General features: G+C 46.0%; 1 protein-coding gene across 1 annotated transcript; it reads right to left on the reverse strand.

Annotated features, from left to right (window-relative positions):
• Positions 1-155: 155 nt before the first annotated feature.
• Positions 156-4303, reverse strand: LOC100381512 (Jasmonic acid-amido synthetase JAR1). The gene is made up of 5 exons (NM_001174342.1): positions 4173-4303; positions 2272-2607; positions 2073-2174; positions 1147-1964; positions 156-1005 (listed from the first exon to the last, which is right to left on the reverse strand). The coding sequence occupies exons 2-5, from the start codon at positions 2550-2552 to the stop codon at positions 455-457; spliced, it is 1752 nt and encodes a 583-aa protein (NP_001167813.1). The 5' UTR covers positions 2553-2607; positions 4173-4303; the 3' UTR covers positions 156-454.
• Positions 4304-11475: the final 7172 nt, after the last annotated feature.

Raw genomic sequence — 11475 nt, forward strand, 5'->3', positions numbered from 1 at the left:
AGCAGCGTACCGTACGTCGTCAATGGCAAGGCAGTGTGGGACACCGGGAGCTAGCTCACTCTCTGTATGACTCGTACGAGCCAGATTTGTATGTAAAGCACATGGAAACTTTTGGCGGTATTTCTGATATGCGAAGGCTGTAGCGCGCGGAATATGATCGAGTGAGTTCGCTGCTTCTTGTACACAGCTTTTTGATTCAGAAATCAGAACACATGTGATCTTTCTGAGTTTTCTTGAGCGATGACACGGCTGCTAAACGGAACGCAGCAACCTTCGCCTACATACACTGTCGAACAGCTATATTTACACTGACAATTATATGATACATCTGTCAGTCGTCGTGCAACTCCCAGGCTCCCAGCATGATGGATCGTCGTCGTGCGCCATGCACTCTCGATCACTATACTTCCAGCCTATTACCAGTACTTGGTGCGTAGCGCCGTAGCATCGTCGATCAGAGCCCATACGCAGTGCTGAAGTAGCTCCGGGTGACGTTCCGGCTCAGTATCTGCAGCACCTTGCTGTTGGACTGGCTCACGAACCGCGGCGTCTTGAACTGGCTGACGGCGCCGCCGAGGCTCAGGTAGTGGTTCATGACCTGCGCGAAGGCTCCCTTCCGGAGGACCCGGAGCTCGAGGGCGCCGATGGTCTGGGTCTTCCTCGACCCGACGTACCCCGCGTCCGCGAAGGCCAGGTCCATGCAGCTCGCGCAGCCGCTCAGGACGTCTTCGCTGGCGCCGTCGTCGGAGCTCAGCTCCCAGAAGATGACGTAGTGCCCTGGCTCGCTCGACCTGTCCACGAGGCTCGTGAAGTCCACCACCTCCAGCTTCTCCGCGGCCAAGAGCTTCTCCGCGGCTTCCACGGCCAGCTGCAGATCTTTCTCTGTGTTCTTGTCGATGTTGACGCTGAGGACTAGGCTTCTCCGGCAGATGAACTGGAGCTCTGGTGTTGCGTTGTGGAAGCCTGCTATCTTCACAATATCTCCCAGTCTGTATCGGTATAGACCTACGACCCAAAAGCCCATATCAAAAGCAAGAACATTAAACATGTGCCATTTCGATGGAGAAACATACAAATTTCCATGCAAAATCACGAACTAGGACTGCAGTGCTTGAATGCTACTGGAGAAACAGATAATGTATGTACCTGCAAAATTTGTTATTACAACTTCGTAGATTTTGCCAACCTCAACCTCAGTTAGGCCTACAGGCTCCGACTCTATGTAGTGAACAGAGGAACAGATCTCCGTTTCTTCCCATTTTGGTTTTTCCAGAGGAATGAACTCGAAATAAGCAATGTTAGGAAGAACAGCGTACGTCACCTCCTCAGGTGGCAGGGTTGGGTTTATATTAGAGCCGACCCATCCTTCAGATGCACCATAATCAGCACTCAGCAGCGGCAAGTGACCAGCATAGTGTCTCAATTTCTTCAGGTATGGCTCCATGGACCCCGTCATAATGCCATAGATGTACTTCACGTTTGGCCACAGTGTTGGGATCACCCCATACCAATTGCTCAAGCTCTGGCACTTGATGTAAATGGAGCTAGCCAGCTCAGGATTCGGCCTCAAGATCTTCGAAACAGCTTGGCGGATAGATGGCGCGGTGACTCTCTTTGAGAGAACACCATCTCTTATGTCAGCACACAGATCTTCCCATACCTCCTCGAGACTGTGAAATGCATGGACGAGGCTGTGCGCAAACGGTGAGAAAACAAACTGGACTTCGTCTGAGTTGATTAACCCACACAATAGATGGCAGTACAAAGACTGATGGAAGTCAGGACCAAAGATGACTTCATCAGGACTGCAGCACTGAGTCATGACGTCCTTCATCGCTTCCTTGAAACGTTGACTCCTGTACAGATTTGTCGTCGCAGTCGCCGCAAGAATGCCCCCTTGGGTAAAGACTTGCTTGCTACCGTAAACAAACTGCAGGGCTTTTCCATTGACAATAGGATATTCACTGCAAGTATGCCCAAACATTATTTTGGAATTCTAGACCATAACACTGAAGGAACATTTTGCAGACTCAAAATTCCTCTATGTCACAAATATAAGGGAAGTTCCTTACCGATTTCTAAAGGCATATGAGGTTCGGAATATTTGAAATGTACTCTCAAGCAATTCATCGTTGAATGGCAAAAACTTGGGTTTCCCCTGCGTCGTACCAGAACTGAAACAATAATTCAGAAGCAAGGAAATTTAGAGTTCGCATAATCCAGATACCAGTTGATGCAACAAGAGAGAAAAAAAAAGAGTCCAACTAGTACCTTAAGGAGAGGGAAGTGATGGGCTTCCCAGTTAGCACCGGCGAGTCATCTCCATCCGCTATCCTCTGGATGTAGGACTCTATGTCACTATGCACACATAGAGGAATGCAGGATTTAAAGCTCTTTGAGTCTGTTCTCCTTCCAAGATTGAAGCGATTCAGATATTCGGCATCACCATTCAGTTCAAGAATCTTTCTCAGTGTATCCTGCTGCACGCGCCTAGCATCACGCGTTAGCAACTCAAACTCATCAATGATTTCTTCACTACTGCAGATTGTCATTGGAACTTGTAGGTCAGAACCTTGTAGCTGCTTGTGCTGTGCTTAAGAGGAAGGTCTGCAAATATCCACATCAGAATTAAACAACCACGTAAACCACTTGAAGAAGCATTGCTGCAAACGAAATGTAAATCGAATGCCTGAAAGTTATAAAGGGAAAGACTATCACGCGGGTCATCTAGAGTTACATGTTATTCATGTGCATCATTCCACATATCTCAGACTGAGCTGGATCAGGCAGTGTACTTGGGGTCAGTACAAGAATGGAAAGGGAGTACAAGCAACTTCATAACCGACAAATTAGGCTACATATCAGAAACTTTGCCATGAAATGGGTGGAGGAAATGAGCATGTGGATACCAAACAAAGCCAACCACCAAAGAAGGCAATCTTTATGAATACATGTCAGTGGACGACTGAAGGGTGATGCATGAGAGTCTTGATCTCATGATGTCCTCCTATCCAAGAAAAGTTAATACCAAACTTGAGTAGCAAGGTTGATGATTAAGAGTGCCTATGTTAGGTATGCTTTAGTGGTTATTTTAACTGTCTTAACACCAAGTCAACCCTTTTCATGATGAACGGTTATAAAGTATAGTATTTCGGCCACTAATTTTACAAGACAAACAACAAAAGTTGCGAAATTTTTTTTATGAGAAGTAACTATCTATGAGTTACTCCTCAAAAGCAATAGTAGGCTACTTCTGTGAGAAGGAAAATTTACCGAGTCAACCATGACACACATCATTCCCATATAACCCACCTAAGTGTCAAATTTATGAACTGTTTCTGCATTTCTGGAAGAGCAAACACAAGCATGAAGACGAGGCGATTAATCGCTTCTGGTGAAGCAGATTGTCACGGATTGCCATGCAGTCACACACATTTAATGGATTGCTCAGGGAATTGCACGCAAAGAAATGACTTGAGTACAAAGATTGCTTCCCCATTGAAAACACTGATGCAACTAAAATGGCAAGAGAGGTACACAGGTACAGACGACTGAAAATGGGTCGTTGCTTTGGCCTACAATAGGAGGATAAAAAAAGGGGCTAATATCCCAGCTCCGAATCAAGGAGATTGATTTCCGACAGTACGTCGTGCGCACTTGGTTCTCTTGCCTTGCTGGCACAGAAATAAAATCTGCGACACCGCTACAAGAAGAGAGACAGATAGACAACCCCGAATCCCCAAATCAAGGAGATTGATTTCCGACAACCCTGGCGACGGGATTCCTCGACTAGAAGCATGCTCAGATCCAAAGGAGGGGGTGGGTGAGCTGCTTTCCAAGGCATCACAGGCACAGCGGCTAGTACGTATCGGCAGTTCGGAACTGTTTCGCCCAGAAAAGGTTGGGCGAGAGGGTAAGAGCTAATCGATAGAGCAAAAATATGAATATTCATGAGGCATATACCCCACTCGTTCATCGAGCATGGAGTACATCGGCATATCGGATATCGCCTCCTCTCGGAGTGCCAGTAAGAAAGTTCAGAATCCCAGTGTATAGGAATCGAACTTTTCTGATTCCTCCCAAGAAAAATTATGTCGGTAATCATTTAAAGTTCACCCCTGAATCAGCAAATTCCAACCTTTTCGCAATAGAGAGGACCGGCAGGCACTCACCGAATGACAAAGGAGCCTAAGGGGCGGCCTGCGTGCGGGGGACGGGGCGAGGAAGCCGGATGTCCGGTGACCCGTGGTGGAGCAGTCAAGCTTTCGCGGATTAGTGGACGCTAACCGGGTGTGCTTGCTGCGTGCGTGGGGACGAGGCCTCGAGGAGCTTGCCGCTGCTTTTATAGCCGCCCCGGCCTGGCGGCAGCCGCTCACTCCCAACTCTCCCAAGCTGGACTTGAACGAACACGCACGGTGGGCATTTCGATCGTCTGGTCACTGGTGAGTGGTGACCACATGAGTGGCATGTGACAGATGCGCAGCAAAAACAAAATTTCGAAATTTTGTCGGGCAAATAGCACTGCAACTAGGGCCGAAAAAAAGCTCCAACTCGACGATCCAGTTCAGATCCAGAGAGACTCAACTCAACTCGAAGCGGCTTGACGCTAAGAATAAGACCGAGCCGAGCCTGCTTATGTGACTCTTGAAAAGAACGAGTCACTGTGGTTCACAAGTTGATTCGTAGCTCGATCTAACAATAATTTGTTACATAAAATCTAATTAGTATATAGTGTTAGTACCAAATAAACAGTTAGTTTATGTTATTTGATATTATTGTATAAAATTAATCTATTTCCTATATTATATTAGTAATATATTTAATTTATTAATTTTAAATATATTATTTAAATTATTTTTGAGATTTTATATTATAATTTCGAGGACGAGTTCACGTTTACGTCAGACTTGTTGTCTCGACGAACTGGCTTGCGAGCCTGTAGTGAGTCGAGTCGATCCAACTTTTTAGTCTCGCAAAACGAGAGAGCCGAGCTCGAATCCTTAGTTGATCGAGTCGCAACGACTGCAACATCCATTTGTTACTTGGATTTTTTGTTCCCCTCCATAAGCCATGTTGCTGCAAAAATATTGCTCCTTTGGCTATCTCCAGCAAAGTCTCTATTCCACCTTTTATCATATCTATTTCAAGCTTCACCCTGTCAACAGTCTACAGTGTAAAACAGTTTTTTACACGACTATATGCGCGCTTTGCTAGAGATAGCCTTACTGGATCTATTGGAAAAGAACACACCTGTGCTAATATGGCTGTTTTTGCGGTGTAGTCACTAGACAACACTATTTATAGAATGAGGTTTGAAATAAAAAATGAGATACTAGAGCTGTCGGAGATGACTGTATGTTTCTTTATGGACACCGCTATATTTTGCCAAGCGAGAATGGCTGGCGTGGACGTATGTTTAATCTGTTGTTTTTGTGTGCTGGAGACTACGCTCACAAGATTTAGCTCGCAACAAGCGTGATGTGAGGCAACGAGCGAGGTCCTCGTGACTCGCGCTCATGCAACAAGCCCGGAACCTAGCAGCCCTTTGTTGGGAAGCTATCCTCATGACTCATATGAGTGGTCAACGGAAAAGTAATTGCTCTTTGTGAGCAGATCTATATATCATAGATTCATAGTTGTATTTCAAAGAAGTGGATTAACCATGTGTACATCTAATATTTTACACATCTGCTTGTAAGGGAAAGGAGTAGCATATGCACTAATGCACTATGCTACTGCACAGAGTGCAATTCCCCTCGTCAGCACTGAACTTGTTTAGTTGCATACTTACATGTGGATGAGTGGATTGAGAGACATATAATCAATTACTGCTAGTTATTCGAATTATATATCTCTCAACCCCTTTCAATATCCATACAACTAAACAAGGCCTACAAGAAGAGAGAGTCTTCAAGAGTGATTGTATGCATCAGCTCAAAATCTTCTTGTTATTGTGTAAGATCTATAAAATCTTGACATCCTTCTGACCTCTGCCTATCTGTGGAGCACAAAGTCTTATAGAAAAAAAAATAAAATAAAGCGTGCTAAGTGTTCTGAATCCGGAGACTAGACTGCCACTCATGAGGTCGGGTAAAAATTTTTTGACCAAGAGTTGACACGCCGCTACGACTAAATCTCGTGAGGATACCTTCTATAGAATAGCCCATGTACTTAGCCAATGGATAACCGAATAGATAACCTATATAGAAGTAGCAACAATTCTTTTTTTTCAAAGACCAAATCGTTCCTCACACCAACAATTCGATAGCGAGGAACGTGTGGCTCAACCTCGTAGTCAAGGTGCCCCTTTGTCCGATCGCTGAAGATCACACCAACCACTTCCTCACCAGACGTTTGGTCGCTGGAGATCGCCATTAGCTCAATGATGGTCTTAGGTCTGTTGTAGCCTAGCTTGTGCATCGATGTCTTATTGACGGTGTTGTAGATGAACGACCCAACAACATCGAAGTCGCTAACTCTATGCATCTTGTTACAATGTTTGGAGAACCATTAGATGTAGTCCTATAGGCTTTTGTTTGGCCACTGCATGTAGATCTTCAAGTCCCAGGGGCTCCCAGGAAGTTTGCGCATCCCCTGGAAGTTTCTAACAAAACCCTTTTCTAAGCTAGACCCCCATGGATGCACCCTTCTAGGAGTTACTTGAGCCAAGCTCAAGTCAACTCCATAGTTGATGGGGTGGTACTTAATCATCATATCATCACAATCCCTTCCCATGCAATAAGCAAGGCGGTAGACCTCGAGCAAATGGTCGGGTTGGTAGTCTTATCGTATTTATCAATATTGGCCGGAGGCTAAAATCGCCAAGGGAACTTGGTGGTGCGAATGGCATGGCCAACTGCCTGACGCCTTGAATGGTTCCTTCCCTTGCAGCCTTCTTGTGTCGTCTCAGGTACGGTGTTGATCGACATGGGCACATAGATACTCTACTAGTTGCTTAAGAGAGTTCTTCTTCCCCATGGGATGCGCCTCATTAGGGATGATGTGCTGGCTCCCTCATCCATGAAGCAGGCACGAAGAGACGGCCCAATAAAGGTGTTCTCTAGTTTTGACAAGAAACCGTCACTGGATTACATCTCTAGAAGGTCATAAAAGGACGAGGGCTTATGACTCATCATGGCGACGAGTCCAAACCCAAGTGTCTCAAGCACCTTTGGAGGCACAAGGTTGATGACGGGCCCCACCATCATGTCATTGTACGCCGATGTGGGGCTGGTTTGTCCCACTGGCCTTGGGCTTAAGTTTGGGTTCACTTGGCGCTTTAGAACGGGCTTCCTGAAAGGGAATTAGGCTTACACCTAGTTCCTATATAATTTTGGTGGTTGAATTGCCCAACACAAATCTTTGGACTAACTAGTTTGCTCTAGTGTATAAGTTGTACAGGCGTCAAAGATTCACAGCAAGCCAATTAAAAAGACCAAAGTTGGATTCAAAATGAAGAGCTAAAGGCTGCCAAAAGGGCTTCCTGGTCTGGCGCACCGGACTGTCCGGTGGCGCACCGGACAGTGTCCGGTGCACCAGGGAGCTCCGCGCTGAACTCCTCAGCCTCGGGTTTTTCCAGGAGCCGCCGCGCTAAAAATCACCGGACTGTCCGGTGTACACCGGACAGTGTCCGGTGCGCCAAAGGTGGCACGGCTCTGGAACTCGCCAGCCTCGGATTTTCACGAAGACCGCGACGCTATAATTCACCGGACATGTCCGGTGTGCACCGGACTGTCCGGTGAACCACGGAGCAACGGCTATCTCCGCGCCAACGGCTCTCTGCCGCGCATTTAATGCGCGCTCTGCGCGCACAGATGGCAGGCGTGCCCATACTGGCGCACCGGACAGTGAACAGTGCATGTCCGGTGCGCCACCGGACATCAAGGCGGTCCCACAAGTCAGAACTCCAACGGTCGATTTCCAACGGCACTGATGACGTGGCAGGGGCACTGGACATGTCCGGTGTGCACCGGACTGTCCGGTGCGCCATCGAGCAGACAGGCTCCCAACGGCCACTTTTGGTGGTTGGGGCTATAAATACCCCAACCACCCCACCATTCATTGCATCCAAGTTTTCCACTTCCCATCTACTACAAGAGCTCTAGCATTCAATTCTAGACACACCAAATAGATCAAATCCTCTCCAAATTCCACACAACGCCATAGTGACTAGAGAGAGTGATTTGCTTGTGTTCTTTCGAGCTCTTGCGCTTGGATTGCTTTCTTTCTTCTTGACTCTTTTCATATTGATCAAGCACTCACTTGTAATCGAGGCAAGAGGCACCAATTGTGTGGTGGCCCTTGCGGGAACTTTGTGTTCCAAGTGATTGAGAAAAGAAAGCTCACTCGATCCGTGGATCGTTTGAGAGAGGGAAGGGTTGAAAGAGACCCGGCCTTTGTGGCCTCCTCAACGGGGAGTAGGTTTGCAAGAACCGAACCTCGGTAAAACAAATCTCCGTGTCTCACGTGTTCATTTGCTTGGGATTTGTTTTTGCGCCCTCTCTCTCGCGGACTCATTTCTTTTACTAACGCTAACCTCGGCTTGTAGTTGTGATTATATTTGTAAATTTCAGTTTCGCCCTATTCACCCCCCCTCTAGGCGACTATCAATTGGTATCAGAGCCCGGTGCTTCATTAGAGCCTAACCGCTCGAAGTGATGTCGGGAGATCACGCCAAGAAGGAGATGGAGACCGGCGAAAAGCCCACTACAAGCCACGGGAGCACTTTATCGGAAGAGTCCCGCACCATGAGGAAGGAGAAGAAGAAGATCTCCTCCAACAAAGGGAAGGAGAAGAAATCTTCTTCTCATCACAAAGAGAAGAAGGAAAAATCTTCTTCCCACAAGCCACATCGGAGCGGAGACAAGCACAAGAAGATGAGGAAGGTGGTCTACTACGAGACCGACACTTCATCACCATCCACCTCCGGCTCCGACGCGGCATCCGTCACTTCTAAGCGCCAAGAGCGTAAGAAGTATAGTAAGATCCCCCTACGCTACCCTCGCATTTCAAAACATACACCTTTACTTTCCGTCCCATTAGGCAAGCCACCAACTTTTGATGGTGAAGATTATGCTAGGTGGAGCGATTTAATGCGATTTCATCTAACCTCGCTCCACAAAGGTATATGGGATGTTGTTGAGTTTGGTGCGCAGGTACCGTCCGTAGGGGATGAAGGTTATGATGAGGATGAGGTAGCCCAAATCGAGCACTTCAACTCTCAAGCCACAACGATACTCCTCGCCTCACTAAGTAGAGAGGAGTATAACAAAGTACAAGGGTTGAAGAACGCCAAGGAGGTTTGGGATGTACTCAAGACCGCGCACGAGGGGGACGAGCTCACCAAGATCACCAGGCGGGAAACGATCGAGGGGGAGCTCGGTCGGTTCCGGCTTCACAAAGGAGAGGAGCCACAACACATGTACAACCGGCTCAAGACCTTAGTGAACCAAGTGCGCAACCTCGGGAGCAAGAAGTGGGACGACCACGAAGTGGTGAATGTTATTCTAAGATCTCTCATTTTTCTTAATCCCACTCAAGTTCAATTAATTCGTGGTAATCCTAGATATACTAAAATGACCCCCGAGGAAGTTATCGGGCATTTTGTAAGTTTTGAGTGCATGATAGAAGGCTCGAGGAAGATCAACGAGCTTGGCGACCCATCCGAAGCCCAACCCGTTGCGTTCAAGGCAACGGAGGAGAAGAAGGAGGTGTCTACACCAAGTAGACAACCAATCGACGCCTCCAAGCTCGACAATGAGGAAATGGCACTCGTCATCAAGAGCTTCCGCCAAATCCTCAAGCAAAGGAGAGGGAAAGACTACAAGTCCCGCTCCAAGAAAGTGTGCTACAAGTGTGGTAAGCCCGGTCACTTTATTGCAAAATGTCCATTATCAAGTGACAGTGACAGGGATAACGACAAGAAGGGCAAGAGGAGAGAAAAGAAGAAATACTACAAGAAGAAGGGCGGCGATGCTCATGTTTGTCGGGAGTGGGATTCCGACGAAAGCTCAAGCGACTCCTCCGACGACGAGGACGCCGCTAACATCGCCGTCACCAAGGGACTCCTCTTCCCCAACGTCGGCCACAAGTGCCTCATGGCAAAGGACGGCAAAAAGAAGGTAAAATCAAGATCCTCCACTAAATATGAAACATCTAGTGATGATAGTGCTAGTGATGAGGAAGATAACTTGCGCTCTCTTTTTGCCAACCTAAACATGCAACAAAAAGAAAAATTAAATGAATTAATTAGTGCTATTCATGAGAAGGATGATCTCTTGGATTCTCAAGAGGAATTCCTTATTAAGGAAAACAAGAAGCATGTTAAGGTAAAAAATGCTTATGCTCTAGAAATTGAAAAATGTGAGAAATTATCTAGTGAGCTAAGCACTTGCCATGAGATGATTGACAACCTTAGAAATGAAAATGCTAGTTTAAATGCTAAGGTTGAATCACATGCTTGTAATGTTTCAATTCCCAATCCTAGAGAAAATAATGATGATTTGCTTGCTAGGATTGAAGAATTAAACATTTCTCTTGCTAGCCTTAAATTAGAAAATGAAAATTTGATTGCTAAGGCTAAGGATTTTGATGTTTGCAATGCTACTATTTCCGACCTTAGAACTAAAAATGATATGTTACATGCTAAGGTTGTAGAACTTAATTCTTGCAAACCCTCTGCATCTATTGTTGAGCATGTATCTATTTGTACTAGATGTAGAGATATTAACATTGATGCTATACATGATCACATAGCTTTAATTAAACAACAAAATGATCATATAGCTAAATTAGATGCTAAGATTGCCGAGCATAACTTAGAAAATGAAAAGTTTAAATTTGCTAGAAGTATGCTCTATAATGGGAGACGCCCTGGCATTAAGGATGGTATTGGCTACCAAAGGGGAGACAATGTCAAACTTAGTGCCCCTCCTAAAAGATTATCAAACTTTGTTAAGGGCAAGGCTCCTATGCCTCAAGATAACGAGGGTTACATTTTATACCCTGCCGGTTATCCTGAGAGCAAAATTAGAAGAATTCATTCTAGGAAGTCTCACTCTGGTTCTAACCATGCTTTTATGTATAAGAGTGAGACATCCAGCTCTAGGCAACCAACCCGTGCTAAGTTGCCTAAGAAGAAAATTCCTATTGCATCAAATGAACATAACATTTCATTTAAAACTTTTGATGCATCTTATGTTTTAACTAACAAATCCGGCAAAGTAGTTGCCAAATATGTTGGGGGCAGACACAAGGGCTCCAAGACTTGTGTTTGGGTACCCAAAGTTCTTGTATCTAATGCCAAAGGACCCAAAACCATTTGGGTACCTAAAGTCAAGAACTAAACTTGTTTTGTAGGTTTATGCATCCGGGGGCACAAGTTGGATACTCGACAGCGGGTGCACAAACCACATGACAGGGGAGAAAAGGATGTTCTCCTCATATGAGAAAAACCAAGATCCCCAAAGAGCGATC

This window comes from Zea mays, chromosome 8, assembly GCF_902167145.1.
Source record: "Zea mays cultivar B73 chromosome 8, Zm-B73-REFERENCE-NAM-5.0, whole genome shotgun sequence".
Lineage (NCBI taxonomy): Eukaryota > Viridiplantae > Streptophyta > Magnoliopsida > Poales > Poaceae > Zea > Zea mays.

Coding starts and splice junctions, on each gene's coding strand:
- LOC100381512 (NM_001174342.1), bottom strand. CDS start 2,552: ATGACAATCTGCAGTAGTGAAGAAATCATTGATGAGTTTGAGTTGCTA. Junction 2,175..2,271: donor ATCACTTCCCTCTCCTTAAG/GTACTAGTTGGA, acceptor TTATTGTTTCAG/TTCTGGTACGACGCAGGGGA. Junction 1,006..1,146: donor TGTAATAACAAATTTTGCAG/GTACATACATTA, acceptor TTTGGGTCGTAG/GTCTATACCGATACAGACTG.